Raw genomic sequence first — 27,859 nt, 5'->3', positions numbered from 1 at the left:
TATTTAGAAAAACACTCATAACTTTGCAAATAAACGTTTTTTCAAAACAAATCACACTGTAGTTATCAGCATCAGAACGCCTATTAGATTAGTTAGGAGATGGGGAATTGATAAACTGGTGAGAGAGTTCCTTTAAGGGATAGGAGTGATACAGATTTAGTTTTCCCGAGAGATAGGGCCCTCTTACACTGGCCAATTATCGGGCAAACGAGCGTTCACAGAATGCTCGTTCCGGATAATTGCCCTGTGTAAAGAGGGCAGTGATCAGGAGATGAACGAGCAAATTCTCGTTCATCTGCTGATCGGATCGTTTTAAATGTGGAAACTTATCGTTGTCGGCAGCACATCTCCCTGTGTAAACCGACATGATAGAATTGTATGAGGACGAGCGATCGGAGTAACGAACGCTCATGCCCATACTAGCTCCTTGAGAAGGGAGCAAACGAGCGCCAATCAACGAGCTCTCATATTGATAGGCGCTCATTGCATCGGCCAAAATGGGCCAGTGTAGTAGTACCTTGTGATTTTAGCGATCTTGAGCTCACTTTATTCATTTATTTAGTGATGAAAACTATTTAAAATCAGCAGTATATAAAATTGAAACTATTTAGTTCGTTTTTACTAACAAAGTGGATGACACATTTTTACTACTTCTCTAGAGTAGAGCCTGTTGGATTGTTACAATGGACCCATATTTGGCGTCGGCCCGTCCATGTCATGAGTGCCCATTTACTTGAATTGTCGGCATGTAAGACTACATTTCACCAACAGATTTCCCTTGCGAACAACCCACATTTATCTGCTAACCACCTGGCAAGCTTAAATTTTTAAGGGGGGTTGTCTTCATGAGACAAGGTTTATGCAGACCTGGCTCAAACTCTTCAAAATTATAAGAATTATTTTAGGACCGTATACACCAAAACCGCAGGTGAAAAATCAGAAGAGGAGTGAACGCCATTGGTAATGCTAGTGTAACAAGTTTTATAATAAAAAAAAAACACCTTTGGTTCAAATTAAAAGCTATACTTTGATACTGGCATTAAAATCAATGTCAACTTCAAAGGACAAACGAATACAGCATTGAAAATGTATAGCACAGGCACATAACATGAATATTGGAAAATGAAAAGCATAGCAACAATGGCACTTCTAATGTGGGTAATATGTGGCATGGTATATAGTTTCTAAAAGCAAAACACTTAGTGACCAGCCTATTTTAGGCCTTAATGACGAAGCAAAAATTTTTTTTTTCCATCGTCGCACTTAACACGTTAGTGACCGCCAATACGCCTTTTCACGGCGGCCACTAATGGGCTTTATTCTGATGCATACGCCTTTTCACGGCACTGCATCAGAATAAACAGAGCAGGGAGCCGTTAAATATCCCTGCTCGAACGGTTGAGATCGATAAAAGTCTCGATCTCACCCGTTTAACCCCTCAGATGTGGCGCTCAATAGCGAGCGACGCATCTGAGCGGCTTTGGAGAGAGGGAGGGATCTCCCTCTTATCCCACCGATAAGATCGCCGAGTGTCTGTGTCTCCGATGGCAGCCGGGGGCCTACTAAAGGCCCCCAGGTCTGCCTGTAGTAAATGCCTGCTAGGTCATGCCAGAGGCATTAAACGGACAGGCAGTAATACACTGCAATACAAAAGTATTGCACTGTATTATAAAAGCGATCGGATGATCGCATATTAAAGTCCCCTAGTAGGACTAGTAAAAAAAAGTTGAAAGTGTAGCTAAATATTCGACAAACTTCTGACATGTCATAGTGACATGTCAGAAGTTTGTATTGGTAGGGATCCGAGCACGGAGACTCCCACCAATTGCTAGAACGAAGCAGCTGAAGCGTTCATGTGAGAACTCAGCTGCTTCATTTCTGTTTGGCTTTTTCCCAAAATAAATGTATCGGAGTACGGGCTCATAGGCTTTCTATTGAGTACGCCGATACATTTATTTCCGGAAATAGCCGAACAGAAACGAAGCAGCTGAGCGCTCACACGAAAGCTTCGGCTGCTTCGTTCTAGCGATTGGTGGGGGTCTCAGTGCTCGGACCCCCACCAATACAAACTTCTGACATGTCACTGGCATGTCAGAAGTTTGAACGTTTAGCTACAGTTTAATAAAAAAAAAAATATGAAAAACCCACTTTTTCTTCTTACAAAACGCTTTACTATTAAAAAAACAAAATAAAGCAAAAAAATTATGCATATTTGGTATCGCCCGTCCGTAACTACCCAGACTATAAACCTATGACATTATTTAACCCGCACGGTGAACGCTGTAAAAAATGAAATAAAAAAAAGAATGGAAAAATTGCTGTTTTCTGTGAACCCTGCCTTAAAAAAAAAAAACAAAAAAAAAAAAACCCTCCTACAACTGCATCGGCAGAACAATAAAAAAAAGTTATGGCTCTTCAGATATGGAGACACAAAAACAAATAATTTTGAAAAACAAGAGAGTGTTTTACTGTGTAAGTAGTAAAACATACAAAATCTACACAAATTTGTTATCATTGCAATCGTAACAACCTGCCGAATAAAGTTATTGTGTTATTTATACCACACAGTAAACTGCGTAGATTTAGGACGCGAAAAAGTGGCGAAATTTGTTTTTTATTCCCCCCCCCAAAAAAAAAGGTAAGAAAAGTTAAATAAATATGTACCCCAAAATGGTGCTATTAAAAAATACAACTTGTCCTGCAAAAAACAAGACCTTATACAGCTATGTCGATGCAAAAAAAAAAAAAAAGTTATAGCTCTTGGAATGCGACGATGGAAAAAAAAATTAATAAATACCTTGGTCATTAAGGTTTAAAATAGACTTGTCATTAAGGGGTTAAAGAGTTATAACTTTTTTATTTTTCCATTTACATTGCTGCATGAGAGGTTCTTTTTTTGCGGAATTAGTTGAATTTTTAATGCCACCATATTGGGTTACATATAATTTTTTGATTAACTTTTTTTTTGGGGGGGGGGGGGGAGAATAGAAAAATAAACAGCAATTCCGCTATTGTTCTAAGCGTTTTAAATTGACGCTGTTCATAGCGCTGCGTATATAACGTTACCTTTAGGCCTCATGCACATGACCGTAGCCATGTGCACGGCCGTGATTTTCGGGTCAGCCAGCCACAGAGTCTCACCCGCGAGCCGCCCGCAAATCGCAGGCCGTGCACATGGCCACGTCCATTATTTTCTATGAGCCTGGGCCATGCACGGACCATGGAAACCATGATCGTGTGCATGGGCCCATAGAAATTAATGGAGCCGCAATTCTCCCATAGATTTGCGGGGGAATTGCGGCCGCAAAAGCACGTTCGTGTGCATGGGGACTTATTCTATGGGTCAGTACAATTTTGACGATACCACAAATGTAGAGGTTTTTTATGTTTTACTACTTTTGCACAGTAAAAACACTTTTAAAAAAAATTATTTGTACTTGCATTGTCGCACTCCAAGAGCCATAACTTTTTATTTTTCCGTCAATGTAGTGAAACGAGGGCTTGTTTTTTGCGGGACGAGACGTAGTTTTCATTGGTAATTTTTTGGGGTTCATGGGATTAACTTTTATTACTTTGTTTGGGGGAAATGACAAAAAAATTGAATTACCACCATAGTTTTTTTGCAGGTTTTTTTTTTTTTCACGGCATTCACCTTGCTGTTTAAATTACATGTTTACTTTATTGTTTGGGTCATTACAGTCGCGGCGGTACAATAGATGTGTACTTTTATTTCTTTTTTACACTTTAAATAAAACCACTTAAAGAGGCTCTGTCACCAGATTTTGCAACCCCTATCTGCTATTGCAGCAGATAGGCGCTGCAATGTAGATTACAGTAACGTTTTTATTTTAAAAAAACGAGCATTTTTGGCCAAGTTATGACCATTTTTGTAGTTATGCAAATGAGGCTTGCAAAAGTCCAAGTGGGTGTGTTTAAAAGTACAAGTCCAAGTGGGTGTGTATTATGTGCGTACATCGGGGCGTTTTTAATACTTTTACTAGCTGGGCGTTGTGTATAGAAGTATCATCCACTTCTCTTCAGAACGCCCAGCATCTGACAGTGCAGATCTGTGACGTCACTCACAGGTCCTGCATCGTGACGGCCACATCGGCACCAGAGGCTACAGTTGATTCTGCAGCAGCATCAGCGTTTGCAGGTAAGTCGATCTTACCTGCAAACGCTGATGCTGCTGCAGAATCAACTGTAGCCTCTGCTGCCGATGTGGCCGTCACGATGCAGGACCTGTGAGTGACGTCACAGATCTGCACTGTCACAAGCTGGGCGTTCTGAAGAGAAGAGGATGTTACTTCTCATCAGAGCGCCCAGCTAGTGAAAGTATTAAAAACGCCCGATGTACGCACATAATACACACCCACTTGGACTTGTACTTTTAAACACACCCACTTGGACTTTTGCAAGCCTCATTTGCATAATTACAAAAATGGTCATAACTTGGCCAAAAATGCTCGTTTTTTAAAAATAAAAACGTTACTGTAATCTACATTGCAGCGCCTATCTGCTGCAATAGCAGATAGGGGTTGCAAAATCTGGTGACAGAGCCTCTTTAACTACTAGGGGACTTCACTATGCGATCTTTTGATTGCGTGTATATAATGCTTTGGTATAATGCCATGGCACCCCATCGCAGGCCCGCAATTGCATTTGCAGGCAGCCGATGGGTGAGAGAGGGAGCTCCCTCCCTCTGTAAAGGACTTAAAACGCTGTGGTCGCTATTGACAGCAGCATTTAAAACGTTTAAACGGTCGCAATCTAAGTTAACTTAAATCGCTGCCGTTGAGGCAGGAGCCCGGCTGTCATGCACACGGTCCGTAATCACACGCAAAATCTACGGTCGTGTTATTGGGGCCCAAGTTAGAGATGGCAAACTGGTTTGCATAAACATACGATGAACGTCAAACCAAAATACAATACAAAAGTAGCCGGTACATACACTATATATAAACTTTAAAGGGGTATTTCAGTCTTTAGCATTTTTCTCCTATCCACTGGATACGTGAAAAATGCTAGATCGGTGGGGGCCCGACCGCTGGGACCCCCACCCATTGTCAGAAAGGAGGAGTTTGAATGGAGTGGAGGCCGGGCAAGCGCTACCAAGTCTATGAGGCTGACGGAATTTCTTCAAAAATCCTGGAAAAAAATAAGTGCTCAGATGCAGCGCTATTTTGTTTGGCAAAATAACAGATACCCAATGGAACCCATTAAAGTCTAGGGTTTTCTCTGCTGTTCCTATGATGGAACAGAAAAAGACAAAGGGAACACATATGTAAACATAGCATTAGGAAAAGATAAAAAAATAGAATTGGGCACTAGAAGAATATTAAGCAGAAAAGGGTCATACGAGTAGACCCAGGGTCACTTCATTGCTAATCAATGTTACTTAGAAGACACCAAGGTCAGGCAGTTTAAGCCTCTGCTGTAAGTCTGGCCCCATTACTGGTCATGTCACCTAAAGCACTGCCTTAGGAAACTCCACACTTTCCAGCAGTGACAGCTCCCTAAGGAGGACACATTGCCTACAAATTATTGGTTATGACCTAACAAACAGCATCTACAGAAAGTGGGATCGAAAAACAAAATGAACATGTTAGTTATATGGTTTGAAATGAATTGTAATAGAAAATAAACATAGAAAGTTTGAAGACCGATGCAGAGAAACAAAGCTCACCCGGTTTAATTCATATAAGGGGCGTGATATATATGATGGCCACTTATTTTATTATTATTTCTTCAATCCCAGAACAAGAATAGAGGAAACATTTCCCCCCCCCCCCCCCCACACACTGTCTTGACGGAACGTAATCCCCTTTTTGGCATAAAATTTAAAAGCATTCACACAGGAACTTTAACTTGCTAACCAACAGCTAATACAGTCCAATCCCCTTGTATGGGGAGCACCAACTATGTTACATACAAGAAATATTAGGGCTTGTCCACACGTAGCAGAATTTCGGTGTATTTTCCGTCGGGAATTGCAGACTGACAATACGCAGCAGAATACAGTAGCAGCAAAGTGAGTGAGATTGAACAAATCCCATCAACACGCTGCGGAAGTATTCCAAGCGGAAATGTACCTGTGGTGCGTATTTTTCGTACCGCAGCACGGCAGTTCCTGCTGCGAAAGTGGACTGAATTGCTGCATTTTTCAGTGGAGATGTCGCAATCCCCCAACGTTGTGAAAAACAGCAAAATACGCACCATTTTCTGCAGTCAAAACCACAGGTTTTTGCTGAAGCTAAAAGTCTGCTACTTTCAACGGAATTTATGCCATTGTTGAGTGTAAGGGTATGTTCACACGCAGGAGCAAAATACGTCTGAAATTACGGTACTGTTTTCGCCTGAAAACAGCTCCTGATTTTCAAACGTTTTTGTAACTACTCGCGTTTTTCGCGGCGTATTTTACGGACGTTATCGGGGCTGTTTTTCAATGGAGTCAATGAAAAACGGCTCCAAAAACTTCATAAGAAGTGACATGTCTTTGACGGGGGCGTGTTTTTACACCCGAATTACGTCTGAAAACAGTGCGTGTGAACATACCCTAACAACTGCAGGATCAGACTACAAAGAAGATTTATAAATGGCTTCCAAACATAGGCCTGCATAGAAGCTGTGTACACAAAAAAGATTAAATAAACTAAAAAAGTACTTAAAAAAAATAGATCGCATATTTTGGTGAATAAAGGATCCCACATTTTTCATTATATTTGCGGTCTCATATTTCAGTACTGATAGAAATAGATGGACACAGAGTTAGGTGCCCCTAAAGGATTTGCACCACTTAACTTTTGCGGTGCTGCTTTAGGGCAATATAAAAAATAAAAATAAATAAATAAATTACAAAATGGTACAGCCTCTGCATTAAAGGGATTTTCCGGGTTTAAATAAAACTTGATCAGTGTATGATAAAAAGCTACACAACTGATATATTTTGCGTACATTGTCACAGTTTCCGCTTGCCAAGTTCGAGTACCTATCCTGATCATGTCCAACCGATGCCAGTAAATCAGCTCTAACTTATAACAAACACTGCACCTGTTGGACATGCTCAGGACAGATTTTAACCCTTTAGTGACTACCAATACGCCTTTTCATGGCGGTCACTAAGGGGCCTTAGGCTAGGCCGTCACCTTTTCATGGCGGCTCAGTCTAAGTCCTGCACGGGTGTCCCGTGCAGGCTGGAGCCGGGGCTCTGCTGTCTGATGACAGCCGGGCTCCTGCTCCAACGCCCACGGTCGAAGTTTACTTTGATCGCAGTCGTTTAACTCGTTAAATGCCGCTGTCAATAGCGACTGTGGCATTTAACTTGTTTGCAGAGGGAGTGCGCTCCCTCTGTCATCCATCGGCGGCCTGCAAATGCAATCGCGGGTCACCGATGGGTTGTCATGGCAGCCAGGGGCCTAATAAAAGGCCCCCAGGTCTGCCCTGGGTATATGCCTATTAGGGTGTGCCAGAAGCACGTTCTAATAGATTGCCTGTCAGATTTACACTGACAGGCAATAATGCTCTGGTATACGAAGTATACCAAAGCATTATAGCAGCGATCTAAAGATCGCACAGTAAAGTCCCCTAGTGGGACTAATAAAATAAGCAATTAATGTATAATAAAGATTATTAATAAAAATGACAGTAAGAAAACAAACATTTTTTTCCATAAAAAGTGGTTTTATTTAGTAAAAGTAAAAAAAAAAACAAAAAAAAACATAAAAGTACACATATGGTATCGCCGCGACCGTAATGACTCAATAAATAAAAGCTAAAATGTAATTTAAACCGCAAGGTAAACACCGTGAAAAAAAAACAATGGCGAAATTGCTATTTTTTTCCATTGCCCCCCAAAATAGTCATAATAAAAATCAATAAGTCCCATGTACTCCAAAACAGTACCAATCAAAACTACGTCTCGTCCCGCAAAAATACAAGATAAAAAAAAATCACTACATTGACGGAAAAAAAAAAAAAAAAAAAAAAAAAACGCTCTTGGAAAGAGACTATGCAAAAACAAATAATTTTAGTTCAAAAGTGTTATTGTGCAAAAGTCGTAAAACATAAAAAAACCTCTACATATGTGGCATCGCCATAATCGTACCGACCCATAGAATTATTTACGCTGCACAGTGACCGGCGTCAATTTAAAAACGCATAGAACAATGGTGGAATTTCAGGGTTTTTTTCTAATCCCCCCAAAAAAAGTGAATCAAAAAAATTATATGTACCCTAAAATGCACCATTTTAGGGTACATATAATTTTTTTGAAAAGCACAACTAATCCTGAAAAAAAAAAACAAGTTCTCTTACAGCTATGTAGACGGAAAAATAAAAAAAAGTTAGAGCTCTTTGAATGAGACTATAGAAAAACGAATAAAACAGCTTGGTCATTAGGGCCTAAAATAGGCTGGTCACTAAGGGGTTAACTATGACCGTAAACAAGAACGTTTATTCACCAAGGCCTTGTAAATGGTAAGCAACTGGACCAAAGTACACAAGAAAGTTTCATTTACAATACAAAGCTATAATTACATACAAACGGAAAGAAAAATAAATGTACTCCCTCCTAATGCACTGAAGTGATCAGAAAACAGCAGGAGAGCTGGGCAGAGCTTGTACCTCTAGGATCTCCCTCTCTCTATTTGAAGAGGATAAACAAGCAGGTCCTGAAAAACATTCATACATCAGTAGTCCCTCTTTTGAAATGGATATTTACAGAAAACTTCTAGGTTCAGAGTTTTCCAGTACTTTTATATTGATGGCCTAGCCGACTCCCGGCACCACCGCCAATCAGCTGACTGAAGGGGCCGTGGCATTTGTCGCTATGGCCTCTTCAGTACACTTCTGTAGCGGCTATGCCTGGGATTGTTCAGTCCCATTCACTTGAATGGGACAGTTACTGCAATCCCTGTAAGCTTGGAAAAGGACGCAACGTTATTGATAACCTATCCTAAGGATAGGCTATCAATAAAAATAAAATAAAAAAGTCCTGGAAAACCTCTTTAAATAATCGATCGGAAACCTCCTATTAACGTTAAGGCTGGGTTCACTGAGTTGTTTTGCACGCCGATTTTCTCCCGCGAGCGAGCGCCGCGGGCAAAAAACACCACGAAATACGCTTTCTCTGCCACCCATTGATGTCAATGGGAGGTCAGAGACGTAAACGCCCGAAGATGGGGCATGTCCCTTTTTCACCACGAACCGTTTTTCCCACTCGCGGGGAAAAAACCGCCTCAGCCTCCCACTGAAATCAATGGGAGGCATTTTCGGCTGTTCTTTGCCACGTTTTCCGCGACAAAAAACGTGTCCAAAAACTCTGTGTTTACTGATCTTAAAGGAGAATTACTATTTGCACGTTGGGCAAGCTTTGCTTACTTTTCAGAAATTATTTTAGCTTATTTGTCCAGACTGATCTGCTCCCGGTAGCTTATGATAGTCAGATCATGATTGGATTTTTTCAGATCATACCATCTCAAGTAAAACTTCCCATATGAATAAAATAGCTGTTCTCCACCTCCTACATAAACATGCAGGTTATCAATACGTTACTGTGGCTGGTGCACCTTTCCACAAGTTTACAGGAGTTTTCCCACCGATCAAAAAGTGATGGCATGTTGCTAGGATATGCCATCACTTTCTGATCCAACAACCGGGACCTCCCACCATCCTGAGGATAAAGGGGTTTAGGGCTGTGGCCACCTAACAGCTATCCCTGCACCGCCACATTCCCCACCACCTGCTATGCAGGAAACCACAGCACAGTATATGTGGGACTCTGCACCTTTTCATGCACAGCTTCAAGAGGGACTATTAATGTCTAGATAAGTGGTTGGTTATTAATGCATCACCTATTTGTTTTGTAATTAAAATCAGATCGTGAATCAATATTTTTCTAATCGGATTTTAATTTTCTGAATGTAGATATTTTTTTTAATTCTATTTTCTGCACAGGATTATGGTAGCGGCCATCGTGGCTGAGCAGCTGCCCTGCTGTATTAACAGTAGTTCAGAGTTATGCATTACAGCAGTCACACGGACTATAGCAAACAATAGTCTGGAGAGGACTGACTTCTATGGGAGAGTTTTCTAGGCCTACTCTGTGACCTGTGCAGAGGACAGTGTGCAGGAAGGGTGAGCGTCGTCCATCATCTATTGTCACTGCTAGAGCCCGTGTTATCTAATCCTACCTGTGCTGTTGCTGAGAAGTGTTCTCTACAGAACAGAAAGGGTCAGTTTATTGTAAGGCTCAATGTCCAGAGAGTGAAAACTGCAACATTTTAGGATTATTTTTTTTTCTCTAATATAGGCAAAATTAATAAATAACCAAAAATTCTAATAAAAAGATGTTTGACATAAAAACTTGATTCAAACAATAGATTATATTCCGATGACAAATTCCCTTTAGGCCTTAAGGTCCCATTACACTGGCCCATTTTGGCCGTAACAACTAGCGCCGATCAACGAGACAGCACGTTTTCGGCGCTCGTTTGCGCCTTTCACAAGAAGCTATGTATGGGACAAGTGCTCGTTACTACAATCGCTCGTCCACACACATTTCTATCAAGTCAGCAGCACGTCTCTGTTTACACAGGGAGATGTGCTGCCGACAACGAGAATATTTTAGACAGCCGAAACGTTATGTTCAGCCGATGAATGAGCGTTTGCTCCTGTATCGGCTGAACGTTCACGTGTTTACACAGGGCAACGATCGGGAACGAGCGTTCTGTGAACGCTCGTTTGCCCGATTATTGCCCTGTGTACAAGAAGCCATATTCACACAATGTCGAATTTGCGTCTACAAAATAATCAACCGCTTTTAATTCATATGAACATCCGTGAAGTTTCCCTGTGTCATCTGTTCTCTTTTTCCTCTGGATTCCAGATTTCCCTTTTTTCTGCATTTTTTTCAGCAACTGATCCATGAAAAACTGAATACAAATGTCTTGTGTGCGTGTTTTTTTTCACTAATCCATTGATTTGAATTGGCAAGTCTAGTGTGAGAATCAGGAAAACATAATGCATGCTGAGATTTAATGTACACAGCTCGATGGTCCGTGTGGAAAAATCGGACACGTGAATGAGCCCATTGACTTGAATAAGCCAGTGTTCAAACTGTGTGCTGTCCATTCTACACAGCACGCGGACATCGCTCGTCTGAAAAGGCCCTGGTCAGAGATTAGAAAAAGGGACGGCTTTATTCCTAGAACCAGCCACTCCTTGTCCATGGGCTGTGTCTGGTACTGCAGCTCAGCCCTATTCACAAGCAGGTGAACGTTACACAACTGCCTGGCATCATAGGGCTGTGCCAAATGCTGCTTAGTAAAATGGCAGGAGATAACAAGCGTAAGAACAGATGAGGACGCCGCCGCACCAAGGAGCCAGAATTTTTCTTTTTCTATACAGCCTTTGCATGACATAACTTGTGTGCAATACAGATAGGTGTGTCTGTTTACAGAGCTCCTGTATCTATTATTATGGGCACCTTTGCAGTAGGGCTCTGTTAATTTAATGTTTAAAAATAATAAAATAATTGTACCGGATGAGGAGGCTACGGACATCAGGATCAATGCCAGCCCTATATTATCTAATGTTTTGCTTAATTCATGACGTTTCATTAATGTCACTTCTACCATTTTTTGCATTTTGCGACACAAGCAACGGGTGTCAATGACGTTACTATATCAGATAAGCAGAGTGATATTATTTGACATGAATATTAGTAGTGTCAGCACCAAAAAGAAACCTCCTGCATCCGGCCACAGATGTCACAGCGCACACTAGAACCATTATTATTGTACTACAGGGTTCTTTCCTTGGTGCCACAGATTTATCAACCCTTCAATGACACATTTGTGCTGTTTTTCCCTTCCATTTTTTTTTTTTACAGAAACAATAACAGATCCAGGTACAAGGAATGGAAACGTTTTAATTTGGGAAAAGGTTTTCATTCTATCCTTTCCTGGGATCTGCTCCCATTTTTGGTAGAAATTTAAAAACATGAAAGGGAATACAGACCACAAGAGCATGAGGGTATGTTCACACGCTGAGCCAAAAAAGTCTGAAAATACGGAGCTGTTTTCAAGGGAAAACAGCAACTCACGTTTTTCGCTGCGTTTTTGCGCCGTTTTCTCTGCCGTTTTTGGAGCTGTTTTCAAAAGAGACTATGAGAAAACGGCTCCAAAAACGTCCCAAGAAGTGTCCTGCACTTCTTTTGACGAGGCTGTAATTTTACGCGTCGTCTTTTGACAGCTGTCAAACGACGACGCGTAAATTACAGGTCGTTGGCACAGTACGTCGGCAAACCCATTCAAATGAATGGGCAGATGTTTGCCGACGTATTGGAGCCGTATTTTCAGGCGTAAATCGAGGCATAATACGCCTCGTTTACGCCTGAAAATAGGTCGTGTGAACCCAGCCTAATAGAGTTCTCACACAAATGGAGAGAAAGTAGCACTGGCATACATTACCAATGTCTACTAACAGCAATTTTAGGGGTAGTACATGGGTGACTGTCCCACCATCATTGTGACATATGTATCCTTTTCATATACAGACTTCTATTGGGAAAATGGCAGGTAAATGTCAGAAGTACAATCAAAAAAAAAAAAAAAAAATCACAGGAAATCCCAAACTATGGGTGTGACAAGCAACTTTGCAAATGCCAGACTTTTAAGCCTGGAATGAACAGGTCACAAGCTCCCCTAAGTGGGGGGCTATGATTGTGATCCCCACCGATAGCTAAAACTAAATGAGCTGTGGCACTTTGTAGAGTGCCGTGCCCTATCTGCCAATTCTGGAGTGGAGAGGTGAAACTGGGCCATAGCCCGTAATGCAAGATGACACACCCCCCCCCCCCCCCCCCCAACGAGAAGATCTTAAAATGTTTAAAAAGGTTTCTACTACTAGAGGTAGACTTTATGTGGCAGCCATCAATATGCATGAAGGTTTGCTTTACATAGATCTTGGACATTACGGACTATACACAACATTATTGTACGAATAATAATTAGGGTATGTGCACACGATAACAGGCATTTACATCTGAAAAGACAGACTGTTTTCAGGAGAAACCAGCTGCCTCGTTTCACACGTAAATGTTCCTCCTCGCATTTTGCCGTAAATCTTGAGCTGCTCTTCATTGAGCTCAATGAAGAACGGCTCAAATTACGTCTGAAAGAAGTGTCCTGCACTTCTTTTGACGAGGCTGTATTTTTACGCGTAAATGCCTGCTATCGTGTGAACATACCCTGACATGGCATAGCACAATAAACAGCTGAAACAATACAGTATGAATGTGGTCAGACTTTACACCACAGATTCATGGGTTCTACGGGCCATTATAAATAATGCGCATGAACTTTGTAGCAAATAGTCTGTAGAAATTTCATTCCCAAGAGCAGATCTTGTGTATGTCATTTGGACTGTCAGATGACCTCCAGTTTTCACTCCCTGAGAGGGGGGGGGGGTAGACCAGTTACCATCCTCTCCTTTTCCCACCCCTGTACACGGACGTATCTCAGTCTTCTTCTTCTCTAAGATTCTAACCCTTTCTCGTGCCCAGATTTCTCTTCTGTCTTGGTTGCGGTCCAGTTCTCACAGGTCTTGTGAAGTGGATGAATCATGAGACATCACCTCAGCGAGAAAGGGTCTGTTCGTACTGTCTTTACATCCAGTACGAAACGGACATCAAAACCGATCCAACTGATTTCGATGGGGTTCTGTATTATTAAAAACCATTTCATTAAATGCAACCATCATTGTCCTTTGTGGTGACGGACGTCTTTTATGACCAAGAGGAACATTTTGCATGCAACCTTTTCCGGTCTAGTGCAAACATCATGCTTCATCTGTCAGGTCATTCTATCCCAATGGGACGACGTGAAGACTAGATCAAAAAAATTTCATTAATTACATCAGTGGGTGGTTTTTTTTCTACATGCATGGTCATTGACAAAAAGGAAAAAAAAACTAACATTTCATTGATTCCAATGATAAAAATCTGGTACCTTCTGAAGTTGATGGAATAATGAATGGGAAAACCTGATGAGGAGTCACAACATTAGCACAGGTCACATTAGTTTGGGGTTTTGTTTTCTATTCATTTGTTATCATTTGCCCCAACCCCAAAAAAAAAAAAAAAAATAGCAGGACAGATGGCAAATAGGTGTTGACATACCCAAAGCCCTCATGCACAGATCAAAGACATGCGTACATAGACTGTATGGCGTTACATGGACTCCCTACAGTTTCGTATATTAAAGTGCTCTCGGCACTGTGTGCCACCACATGGTGTATCGCATAACATCGCTTCTAGGGGACAATAGCTCTGTTGTCTGGCACGTGATGAGACATGCCCCAATATTATTTCTTACAGGCAATGGAAGTGGTGTAGACCCATATATATCTAGGAGCACAATTAAACGGATTCCATACAACACAGATGAGAAATACGTTCATGACTAAATGGCGGTACGGTCTTTGCAGATGTCCCTACTGATCTATTTGTGACAACAGCACTAAAATGCATCCATGGGACAAAAATCCATCCATGTATCTGAACAAAACTTGGGAGAATGAGTAAACCACCTCGTAAACCTTATAGTTGGGTTCACATGTTGAACTTATGTTGCATTCTAGAACTGTTCGGGAGATAAACGCATGCGTAAACACAGTTGTACTCTGGTTTTAAATTAACTAGTCATAGGCTTACTGCTGAAAAGCTTCGTAAAACGCATGGGTAGCTAAAAAACACATGCGTATTTCTCCCCAACAGTTCTAAAAGGTAACAATGCAACTTAAAGAGGCTCTGTCACCACATTATAAGAGCCCTATCTCCTACATAATGTGATCGGTGCTGTAATGTAGATAACTGCAGTGGTTTTTATTTTGAAAAGCGATCATTTTTGAGCAAGTTATGAGCTAGTTTAGATTTATGCTAATTTGTTTTTTAATAGACAAATGAGCGTGTTTTTACTTTTTAGCAACTGGGGGTTGTACAGGAGTGTGTGAGGCTGACCAATCATCATACACTTCTCATTGTTCCAGCCCAGCTTCTTTCACTGCATAATCACACTGTAACAATGAGAAGTGTATGACGCTGATTGGTCACTGATTGGTCAGCGTCATACACTCCTCTGTACAACCCCCAGTTGGTAAAAAGTAAAAACATGCCCAGTTGTCTATTAAGAAACTAATTAGCATAAATCTAAAATTCTTCATAACTTGCTCAAAAATGATCGTTTTCCCAAATAAATACCACTGCTGTTATCTACATTACAGCGCCGATCAGATTATGCAGGAGATAGGGCACTTATAATGTGGTGACAGAGCCTCTTTAAAGGGGTTGTCCACTTTCTGAAAACTGATGACCTATCCACCAGATAGGTCATCAGTGTATAAATCGGTGCGCGTTCGACATCCGGACCCCGCACCAATCTGCAACTCCGGCTGCCTCCGTGCACCGGATGTTTTGAACGGGACGCAGTAGTTGGAGGCAGAAGATGGCTCCGACCACTGCATAGCGGCCGTTCAGCAGAACTGCAGCTCTGCTCCTATTCTTTGACCGGAGCCATCTGCTTCCGGCAAAATCGTCTGGCGCCCGGAGGCAGCCAGAGTAGCGGATCAGTGGGAAGTCAGACACGCACCTATCATATACAGATGACCTATTCAATGGATAGGTCATCAGTTGTCAGAAAGTGGAAAACCCCTTTAAAAGAAACATGTGAACCCAGTCTAAAACTCCTTAACATACAGCCAAGCAAACCGCTACAATACAGCAGTGGACCCCAACCTTTTGTAGGTCATGAGCCACTTTCAAATATGACAGATGGTGTTGAGCCACACTGAATAGTGAAATTGAAGAGTCCTATTAAATATATATCAGAGTGATATGGCTTTTAGAATAGTACCAAGTTCTAGTAATGCTATGACCTCCCTGGTGCCACTTAGGCTTCATTGACATCTGCGTCGAGGTTCCATCAGACCTTTCCGTCAGGGGAACCCATGAACGGAAACCATGGCTTTCCGTTTGCATTACCATTGACATCAATGGTAACGCTTCCGTTGCTAATGGCTTCAGTTTGTCTCCGATCCGTAACTTTTTTTTAGGCAGAATCAATAGCGTAGTCGACTGCGCTATTGATTCCATTAAAAAAAATGAAACCTTACAGAACGGAGAGAAACTGAAACCATTAGCAACTGAAGCATTACCATTGAAATCAATGGTAACCAAACGGAAAGCTAGGATTTCCGTTCATGGGTTCCGCTAACGGTAAGGTCTGACAGGACCCCGATGCAGGTGTCAACGATGCCTAATGCGCAATAGTTTCTAGAGATGCCCACGGATGGAGAGCCACATGCAGGGGACCCAGAAGCCACAGGTGGGTCCAGAGCCACTGGTAAGGGAACAGTGCCATACAGTATAAAGTCGAATGTACTGTTTATAATGCCATAAAGTTATAAAACTAAGAGTAAATTCCCACTAACTGCAATAACAAAAAATTCCCTGGTACAGAAATAACGTCAGCCAATATCCAAGATGGATAAAATCAGAGGACAAGCAATGATATCAGGCGATGCTTTATGATATAGTGCTACAGTATACGGACAAGTAGGTGGCTGAGCAGAACGACTGTTCATGAGCCGCATCATATTTGTCACAACATACTGGGGTACATGCAAAAAAAGTGACAAAAAAAAGTTTCCTAGAACAACCGGCATCTGTAACACACACACTAACTAATTTTGGCAATTTTTTTAATGCTGCCATTTTAATATTGTAAAAAAAAAAAAAAAAAAAAAAGGGAACACGGATTGGGAAATGTCTGTAGGATACATTTGGTAAGCAAAAAAAATAAAAAACAAACAGTAACCAAATCTGTCCTTTTGCATACATTTGACAAGGTAACATCTGCATAGTTTGTTGACATCGAAGAGAATAGACTACCCCACTAATCAATCCCGCAAAAAAATTATAAAATTCACAATTATGGCAAATTATTTTTGCTCTGCACATGAATGGATTTGAAAATACTAGTGACAAAATGAGTTTAAATTCTCATTGTTAACAATAAAAAAATAGATATTACCATGATGGAACTGATGAATATTTAGTGCAACCTGAGCGGTAATGATGAAGACTGATGCCAACGTGGGTGCAATTTTAAATCCCATAGACATTACCAGGATTGTTTTTATTTTTTTTTAAAAAAGCTTTATCAAAGTAACAGCGTTTGTTATGAATGATAGGAGTATGGCAATACTATCCTGGCACAAGAGCCACATACTGTATTCTAATACTGGCACAGTCACATTGAAAGTGGCAGCTTTACAACAATTCTACAATTGACAAAAAAAAAAAAAAAAAAAACAGACTTTCTAGATTACAACTACACTGCGGGCACCGACATCTGACAAGCAGAACACACAGTGCCATCATAGAAATTCTAAGCAATTGTTGCAGCTAGTGAAGATTACACCTCCTAATGTTGTCATTAATAGAAGTCAAAACAGAGGACATGCAACAACCAAACAAAACTTGCCTCTCCTTTCTACAAAACTATTGATCAGAGGAGTAAACTTAATCTAAAGCAACAACAGTGATGCGCTTGACGTGTGAACACAGCTGTAGTGTAGCACAGCAACAGCCGCGTCCTGCCACCCACAGCAGGCACCTAGTGATATCCCCCTCACATCATAGAAGCAGATATGTAATAACAGCGATATACGATCAGAGACTGGATCATGACAGCTGCTGGATACAGCAGCATCATCCATCTCAGAAGGGCAGCACATCACATGTTATCATAGCCAGCTCTGGGTCACTGACTCCGCTGCCACATGCGGCCTCTCACCTTGCTGGATGTCCCCGTTGCTGCCGCCGGGCAGCGGGACACTGAGCTGCCTCTCAGGCTCCGGCAGGCAGCGACGGCAGAAGGAGTGCAGGCAAGGCAGCAGCTTAGGCTCCGTTTCCCGGCTCTGTAAGTTCTGTTTGCACACAGCACATGTATCCAGCAGGTTCATCAACACGGACGACGTGGAGGATGAAGCAGAAGTGGAAGAAGAGGCCGCTGAGGAGGAGGGGGCCGGGCTTTCCTCAACTGGGGCAGCCACTGGCACAACTGGGGCCGCAGCCTTCTCCCCGTTCTCTGCCTCTTCCATGGCCTGGGCCTCAGTTCCCGCTGCGCTCCCGTCCTGTCCGCTGCCATTGTTGTTGTTGTTGCTCACTGAACCCTCCGTCTCTCCACCACCGCCTCCTTTGTTGTCCGCCATGTTTTTCCTCTTTGAACCCCTGAACTGACCGCTTCGCGACGCCACCAGCGCACGTACAGTACGCCGCCGCAATGAAGGCCACCCTCCCTCACTATCGCTCCCTCCCTCCCTCCACTCTAACGGCCACGGCGAGGTGACGTCAGCAGCGACGTGCGGGACACAGTAGATAGCGCATGCGTAGTGTGCATCTCACGGAAGTACGAGAGCGTGAAGTGAGTCTGCGCCCTGTATGGAGATCTACGCAAGTACGCATGCGCGCTATTAGTCTTGTCGTGTGCTGCGCAGGGGCTCTAAATATTCATGCTCCGGTATTTTAACTTAACGCCAGTGCGGTTCTAATAGCGTTTGCTGGTTGCGGTCCCATGTTCTTATGGTATAGTATGTACATATGTGAGTTACTTATGGGATAACCTCGCATAATAGAGGCAGCATTTTAATGATTTGGATCCTTCTGGAACGTCTAGGGGAGTAGCTTTAGTTGTAAACTTGTTATAAGCTCAGCCATACTGTTATATATGAGATAGCAAAGCCTCTGCTATACATATTGAGTATGTTATAACTCACTGAGAATTTCTATGAACATATAAGGCTACACGCACACGATGCGTACCAAAACCGCATCAATGCGCAGGAAATTCGCAGGTAAAAATCGCACCTAACGTTGCGTTTTTCGATGCGTTTTCCGTTTTGAAGCATTTTTGCGGCACGTTTTCATGCTGCGGATTTTTGTGAGATTTTCCTCTGCACTAGACAGATAGAATTTGCAAGCGGAAACGCAAGATAAATTGACATGCTGCGGATTCTAAAAAAACGCACTAGGTAAATTTCAGTCCCGAAAAATACCGCAGCGTGTACATGAGATTTCCCGGAATCTCATTGACTATGCTGGTACTGTATTACACTATGGATTTACCGCACACAAATCCGCACGGCAAAACCTCACATCCTGCGCATTGATTGTAAGGGTAGGAACACAGCGTATTCAGCTGCGCAGCGTATCCGCCCTGAACACTGTACCACTTTGTGGTGCGTTTTTCCGGCGGAATTTCCGTTGCCGGAATAATAATAAAAAGACACGTTCATACTTGCCCTCTTCTCGGCGAGCAGTCCGGCTTCCTGGGGTGATGTTGCAGGCCATGTGACGCTGCAGTGGTCACATGGCCAGAGCAACGTCATCCAGGGAGACCGGACTGGAGAAGATGCAGGGAACTCTGTGTAAGTATAACTTTTTTTTTTTTTTTCTTGCGCTGTGATTCCGCCGCAAATATGGCAACACACACTGCTTTATTGCAAGTTTAAGCAGCCCCGGTATACTACACAGTGCAGTTGCTGAAGAACCTCTTTTTAACCCTCGCCCTTTACATCACTTCATGTTAATTCATCGGCACAAGAGAAGGAACGTCCTGTGAAAGCGGACATCATGTGGGAGATGTATTAGATTTGCGCCAGTCTTCGTATTTTACTTTTTGAGATACAGCTGTTTTGTATCCTGTATACAGAGCTGCTGTATTGTTCGCTAAGAGCTGAATCTGTCAGGTCTGTGGGACTAACGGGTTCAATGAAAGCAGATCCTGTGTCTCTGACACGCTGGATCCACCTGTAATCGATCACATCAAAGTTAGTGTATGTTCACACGGCCTATTTTCGGCAGTTTTTCGGGCCGTAAACGCCTGAAAAACGGCCGAAAAATCGGAAGCAGAACGCCTCCAAACATCTGCCCATTGATTTCAATGGGAAAAATGGTGTTCTGTTCCGACGGGCCGTTTTTTGGCGCGGCCGTTTTTCAAAACGGCCGCGTAAAAAAACGGACACGAAAAAGAAGTGCATGTCACTTCTTGGGACGTTTATGGAGCCGTTTTTCATTGACTATAGAAAACAGCTCCAAAAACGGCCGTAAAAAATGCTGCGGAAATCGAGCGTGGCTCAAAAAACGTCTGAAAATCAGGAGCTGTTTTCCCTTGAAAACAGCTCCGTATTTTCAGACCGTTTTTGACGGATCCGTGTGCCCGTTTTAGCGGCCGTGTGGTTTCCGTGTGCACTCTGTTTTTCAGTTTCCGAGTGGGTTGTTCAGCACTAGTCACTGTACAGGGTGCTGAAAGAGTTAATGGGCTGCACTGATCGGCGGTAACTCTTACAGCACCCTGGACAGTGACTAGCGCTGAAGAATGTCCATGCTCGGTGCTCGCAAAATACAATTTTAGGCCTCGTTTACACGAACGTATTATACGCGCGTGCGACGCGCGTGCTTTGCACGCATGTCGTACGCACCTATATTAGTCAATGGGGCTGTTTAGACGATGCGTGAATTGCGCTCAGCGCGTGTGCGCAGAAAAAAACTCACGACGTGTTCTATAATCGTGCGTTTTTCGCGCACTCACGCACCCATTGAAGTCAATGGGTGCGTGAAAACCACGCATGCCGCACGGAAGCACTTCCGTGCGAACTGCGTGATTCGCGCAAGAGCTGTCAAACTCCTGAATGTAAACAGAAAAGCACCACGTGCTTTTCTGTTTACAAACATCCAAACGGAGTGTCAAATTCGAGATGAGCGCACCGAACTTCACCGGGTTCGGCCAAACTCGTTTTGACCGAAACCGGTAAAAAATGTTCGGGTACGCGACGTCAGGAGACAGTCACTGTCCACGGTGCTGAAAGCATTAAACTGGTTCAGCACCATGGACAGTGACTTCCGCTCCGAAAATCCATGAACCTGTAAAAAAAAAAAGACGTTCTGACTTACCGATAACTCCGGTCCGACCTCCCGGGATGACAGTTCAGTCCAAATGACAGCTGCAGCCAATCACAGGCCAAGCACAGGCTGCAGCCAATCACAGGCTGCAGCGGTCTCATGGACTGCGGCGTCATCCTGGGAGGTGGGGCCGGATGACAAGAGAGGGACGCGTCACCAAGGCAACGGCCGGGAGCCCGGACTGGGGGAAGCAGGAAGTTCTTGGTAAGTATGAAAGTCTTTTTATATTCACAGGTTGGTGTATATTGTGTTCGGCATTCACTGTCGAGGGTGCTGAAAGAGTTACTGCCGATCAGTTAGCTCTTTCAGCACCTTGGACAGTGACGGGCGTCGACTAGCCTCATCTCTATGATGGCGGCTGCGCGAAAATCACGCAGCCGCGCATCATACACGGATGACACACGGAGCAGTCAAATGCCTTTTGCGCGTTTAAAACGCAACAAGGCTGCGTATACGCAGTGCATACGCCATACAAACGTGCGCAAAACGCAGCGTTTTTTGCGCGCGCAAAACGCACACGCTCGTGTAAATGAGGCCTTAATGAAATAAAAAAATCAGTTCATACTTACCCAGAACTCCCTGCATTTTCCTCCTGTCTGGCTTCCTGGGATGACGTTTCATCCCATGTCACCGTTGCAGCCAATCACAGGCTGTAGTGGCGGTCACGCAAGACTGGATGACGTCAGAAGGCCGGCCTCCAGGGATGATGCTTCATCCCACGTGACCGCCTCTGCATCCAATCACAGGCTGCAACGGCCACATGGACTGCCGCATTATACAGAAAGGTCAGACTGGAGGAAGAAGAGGGACTCGTCACCAAGACAACGACCGGGGTACGTATGAACTGCTTTTTATTTTTTATCAGCAGCCTCTTCTCTCTATCAGTGATGGATAGAGAGAAGTGGCTGCCGATTAGTGTAATATCTCTAATGTACTTCTGCCCGCCTGGCCGTTGCTAGGCAACGGCTCCGTCACACACGAACGGCACACGGATGCCTTCCATGTGCCTTCAGTTTTTTTGACAGCCCCATTGACTTGTAAGGGCATCACGGTCACGGAATCTCGGACCAAAGTAGGACATTCTCTACTTTTGTCGGAACGGAGCAACGGGACCGTCAAAAAAACTGAAGTGTGCATTGAAATAAATGGGTCAGGGTGCTAGCCGTCAGAAAAACGGCTAGCACCCTGAAGAAAAAGACTGAAGTGGGCATGAAGCCTTAACCCCTTCCCGCTTTTGGGCGTGACGGTACGTCCAAATACAAAGTGCGATCCCGCACTCGGGCGTACAGTCACGCCCTGTAGATAAAGCGAGCACAGGAGCTGTGCGCGCTTTATCTTCAGCGGCTGTCAGCTATTATACACAGCTGACATCCCGCTGCGATGGCTGTTACCGCTGATCGCAGCCATTTAACCCCTTCAATGCGGCTGTCAATGACCCCCTGTCTGTACCCCCGGGCCCCCCCCCCCCCCCCGCGATGGATCGCGGGTGGCGATGGTTGCTATCGCAACCAGGAAGCCGTTGCTAGGAAGCCTATTAGGTCCTGCCCGAGGCAGGACCTAATACGCTAACTGTCAGATGATGAACGACAGTTACAATACACTGCACTACATAAGTAGTGCAGTGTATTGTACCAGGGATCAGAAGACCAGATCTTCAAGTCCCCAGGTCAGTGTAAAAGAAAAAGTGAATAAATAAATAAAAGTTTTAACTAATAAAAACAATAATCGCCCTGTTTCCCTAATCAACTTCTTTATTATTAGAAAAAAAATGAAAACATGAAAAAAAACTATACATAATAGGTATCGCCACGTTCGGAATGGCCTGATCTATAACAATGTCACATTATTTTTACCGCACGGTGGACATCGTAAAAAAATGTAATAAAAAACAATGACAGCATTTTTTTTTTTGGTCATCTTGTCTCAAAAATTTTTTAATAAAAAGTGATCAAAAAGTTGCAAGTAACGCAAAATGGTACCAATAAAAACGACAGTTCGACACGCATAAAACAAGCCCTCCCGCAGCGATATCAACTAAAAAATAAAAAAGTTATGGCTGTCAGAAAATTGCGATACTAAAACATGATTTTTTTTAGAAGAGTATTTTTATTGTGGGAACGTAGTGAAATGTAAAAAAACGATATAAATTTGGTGTCGCTGTAATCGTATCGCCCCCCAAAGAATAAAGTTAACATGTTGTTTATACTGCACGGTGAATACTGTAAAAAAGAAAAACAAAAAAAATGTGCTAGAATGGCTGTTTTTTGGTTTCCTCATCTCTCAAAAAATTGAATAAATAGTGATAAAAAAAAAAATCGAATGTACCCAAAAATGGAACCAATAAAAATTACAGCTCGTTCCACAAAAAACGCGCCCTCACACAGCTCCGTCAACGGAAAAATAACACGTTATGACTCTCAAAACGCAATGATGCAAAATCATGCTAATAAATGATGGCCCAGACTCATTTTTTAGGTCCAGTAGAATTTCACTAAATACCCCACATCGTCATTTATTGGACCCCACAGGTGGACCCTGTAGATGCAGCAGAGATGAGGAAACTTTAGGGCCTTGTGCGGCTTATAGGGCTAGTGAAGAAGTCAAAGATTAGGCAATACTGGAGCGCAGATATTTTGTATAATACCCAATAATCCCGGCCTGTGCATAAAGGAATGGTTCAAAGCGTACCACACCAATCCATGGATTATTCATTCACCCCATTATTACATCATCCTATTATATGACCTGTTGCACTCCGCCCAGTTTACATATGCCCTGATGTACTCCGCCCAGCTTACATATACCCTGATGTTCTCCGCCCAGTTTACATATACCCTGATGTTCTCCGCCCAGTTTACATATACCCAGTGGCGGATTAAGAAGACCATGGGCCCTGGGCTGTTACCCAAACTTGGGCCCCCCTTCTCCACCGCCACCCTGCCGCGCCGTAACTATTGCTAACACTACCTTTTTGTACAAGCATTAACAAATGGGTGTTACGATTCCCCTTTCACAGGGCTGTGTCCCTACATACTGACAGTATCACACTGTGCAGGGACACATCCTCCTGACAAGGGGAATGGTAACACCAATTTTTCCATCAGTCCTGGACTGCACAAAAATGTTATGTGGAATACAAGGATTTCCTATAATAAACATGTCAGGAGAGGGAACAGATTCTCTACAAATCCAGTGACTCACAGGTGACGACGTCTCCGATGCTAGTAGTTTTTTTTCCTCTTTTCTTCTCCATCCGGTCCAGAGCTCATGACGACTTCTCCTGGCCATGACTCATTTCTGCAGCCCTTAAATATAATATCACCATGCACTGTGCCCCAGAATATAATTGTGTCAGACACTGTAAAGTAAAGCACCACATACACAGTGCCCCCTGTAGATAGCGCTAACCCCCCATGTAGACAGCGCTACACACACACCCCCTGTAGATAGCGCCACACACCCCCCCTGTAGATAGCGCCACACACCTGTAGAGAGCGCCACACCCCCCCCCCTGTAGAGGGCGCCACACACACCCACCCTGTAGATAGCGTCACACAGCCCCCTATAGAGCCACACAGCCCCCTATAGATAGAGCCACACCGCACTCCCCCTTGTATATAGTGCCACACAGCGCTCCCTTCCTTATATATAGTGCCACACAGCGCTCCCCCCCTTGTATATAGCGCTACACAGCGTCGCTACAGTGCAGCCCTGGGATGACATTTTATCCCATATGACTCCAGCAGTCTGTGATTGGCTTCAGCGGTCACATGGGGTGAAACGTCATCCCAGGAGGCCGGCCCGGATCAAGAATCAACAGAATTCTGGGCAAGTATAAGATTTTTATTTTTTCTAAATTGCGTTTTTACATAACATCTGCTATTTGTTGCGGGTTTTACCTCCCATTGAATTAAAAGGGGAAATCCCGAAACAAATGAGCAGTTATTACGCAAATACGATTGACATACTGCGGAATAAAAAAACGCACCGCAGGTTAATTTCTTAGCTTTTTTTCCCCACATCATTTACGCAGCGTGTGGATGAGAATTGTTCACATCTAATCTACTCTGCTGCTACTGTATTAGGGCTTGTCCACACTTAACGGAATTGCTGCGTTTTTTCCGCCTGGAAAATACGCAGAATACAGTAGCAGCAAAGTGAGGGAGATTTAACAAATCTCATCCAGGCGCTGCGTAAAATTTCCGACCAGACATTTTGTCCTGCGGTGCGTATTTCTCGTACTGCAGCAAGTCAATTCCTGCTGCGGAAAGTGGACAGAATTGCTGCGTTTTTTTCAGAGGAGACGTCACCATCCCCCAACATTGAGAAAAACGCAGCAAATTACGCACTATTTTCTGCAGCAAAAATGCAGGAAATGGTGCTTTTTTTTCTGCAGCGGAATTTCTGCGGAATTGCTGCAGAAATTTATATATTATATATATATACACACATACACACACACACACACACACACACACACTATATACATACATACACATGTACACATCACAGACAAACATAAGTATGCACATTATACACATATAGAGTACACATTGTAACAACACATGAGCATGCACATTATACAAATAAAGTACACATTGTAAACACATGTATGCACATTATACATATATAAAGTACACATTGTAGGGGGGGCGTGGCTAGCTACCACCACGAGCAGTCGCATGCAGTAGGAGCTCCGTCCAGGTCTCAGCGTCTCCACTAATAATCCTGACATAATACTGCCGCAAACATTTCCTGGACCAGGTATACTAGACGGAGGAACAGAGGAGCACTTACTATGAGCAAAACGCGACATTCGACGGCAGCGGACAAGCTCCGGGAGTTTGCTAGGCCGGGAGGACAGCATGGCGCTGAAGTTCCTGAGGCGCGGCAAGAGCAGAGTGAAGGTGAGGGGGAGGGGGAGAAGGAGCCAACTCTGAAAGAAGTCACAGCTCAGCTATTAACGGCTATAAGGGAATCGACTACCTCTTTGACTACCAGAATAGAGGAAGTTAAAATTGATATTGGCTTGATACGCCAGGATATGCATAAGCTCCGGGACAGAGTGAAAGACACGGAAACTCGCATTTCACAGATTGAGGACGATGCTGCACCTGTGGCTAGACAGCTTGGGGCCCTGGAGAGGGCAGCAGAAATGTGGTCACAAAGATCCGATGATCTGGAAAACCGCCTAAGGCGGAACAATGTACGGGTTCTGGGATTACCGGAACGAGCCGAAGGTTCGGACCCCAGCACATTCATGGAGCAGTGGATTAAGGATATCTTACCGGACGCTAAATTATCTATGGCCTACGTGGTTGAGAGATCACACCGAGTCCCCTCTCGCCCCCCCCCCCCCCCAGGGACTGCACCGAGACACATGCTGGTTAAACTGCTTAGCAGTAAAGATAGAGATACCATCCTGAGAGCTGCGCGCCAAAAAGGTCACATTACCTACAACACGGCATCTATCATGCTTTTTCCGGATTTCTGTACTGTACTGTGCTGTACTCCAGAAAGCACGGGCCACGTTTGTGGGGATTAAAAAGCGCCTGAGAGATCTACAGATTCCATACTCAATGGTTTTTCCTGCAAGGCTACGAGTCGTCCATCAGGACAGGTCCCTTTTCTTTCACACGCCGGCGGAGTCCGAAGACTGGCTGAACAGTCGCAATGCCATGGCGTCAAGAAATTTACCATGATGCTGCCTGCGGTGAAGCAGGTCATGGAGCCTGGCAAGGATAGAAAAGTTGGACTGATAGGCTGAGTACCGTTTATTTTCAGCCCAGATTGATTTATTTCTATATCTGTATACTCAGAATTGCACCACTGTGTAAATTACCTGGTAGTTCTTTTCAAATATGTGTGGGCTCGTTTTTTCTTTATTACAAAAAGCATATAACCACTCCTGCTGTATTTTGTAGGTTTGGGTACATACTTGAGCAGTATGAAACAACTGTTAGCTGTAAGTTTAACAATATATGTGGTTGATAACACACAAAGTATTAGAGGGAGCCGGAGTGAAATTATTTAATAATTGTCTGCAAATACGGGTATATCTTTATAATGTGGAACAAAATGTCTGATACAGCCTGGGAGACGCTGAAGGGGCGGAGCAATAGTCTGTGATAGGTAGATCGTTCTTCACAGACTACCCCCGTGAAAATCTTCTTGATAGGATCTGATTAGTTTTACATCAGATTCGGAGAAAGTTTATAGTTTATTGTGTTAGTAAGTTCCGTCTCTTTTCTTATCTCTTCTGTTGAAGCTCTCTGTCGTATAATACCCAGTAAATGGTAGTTCTCAATGTATTATCATGGAATGTAAGGGGAATGGGTACCCCAGGTAAACAAACCCAAGTCTTTTCTCAAATACGTGCAAGCGGAGCACAGATGATAAGTCTACAGGAGACACATTCAATTCCAGATACGGTTCGCTTTCTTAGACGGTCATGGATACAATGGGCAGCACATGCCACTTATTCTACCTATTCCAGAGGGGTTTCTTTGCTAGTTCATAGGTCCCTTAGGTGGGAGCCTGGAGTAATCAAAAAAGACCCGGAGGGTAGATACATTTTCATACACGCATGGATTGAATGTCAGCCCTATGTAATACTGTGTGTATATATACCCCCTACACAGGCCTTAGCTGTGTTATATGAGGCAGCGGGCTTCGCTTCAGCATATCCATCCGCAGCAGTTCTCTGTATGGGCGAATTTAACTCTTTAGCCGCTCCTGGGTTGGATAAGTTCAGGGGCGACGCTGCCCCGGATCCCGTGTCGAGTAGTAGGCCGTCGCTACTGTCAATATTTTTGGAGGAGGTTGGGTGGCACGACC

General features: G+C 43.4%; 1 protein-coding gene across 4 annotated transcripts in view; it reads right to left on the bottom strand.

The window, feature by feature from the left end:
* Positions 1–18,387, bottom strand: part of TRIM33 (tripartite motif containing 33) — a 116,838-nt gene extending 98,451 nt beyond the window's left edge. For all 4 annotated transcript variants that reach the window (XM_075853819.1, XM_075853821.1, XM_075853820.1 and 1 more), the window contains exon 1: positions 17,856–18,387. In XM_075853819.1, coding sequence (XP_075709934.1) covers positions 17,856–18,273 — 418 coding nt within the window. In that variant the 5' untranslated portion in view covers positions 18,274–18,387. The remainder of the gene's footprint in view (positions 1–17,855) is intronic.
* Between the last annotated feature and the right edge of the window lie 9,472 nt (positions 18,388–27,859).

The sequence above is a fragment of the Rhinoderma darwinii genome, chromosome 2 (assembly GCF_050947455.1).
Source record: "Rhinoderma darwinii isolate aRhiDar2 chromosome 2, aRhiDar2.hap1, whole genome shotgun sequence".
NCBI classification, from domain to species: Eukaryota; Metazoa; Chordata; class Amphibia; order Anura; family Rhinodermatidae; genus Rhinoderma; species Rhinoderma darwinii.
This window is presented reverse-complemented; position numbering and strand designations above follow the sequence as displayed.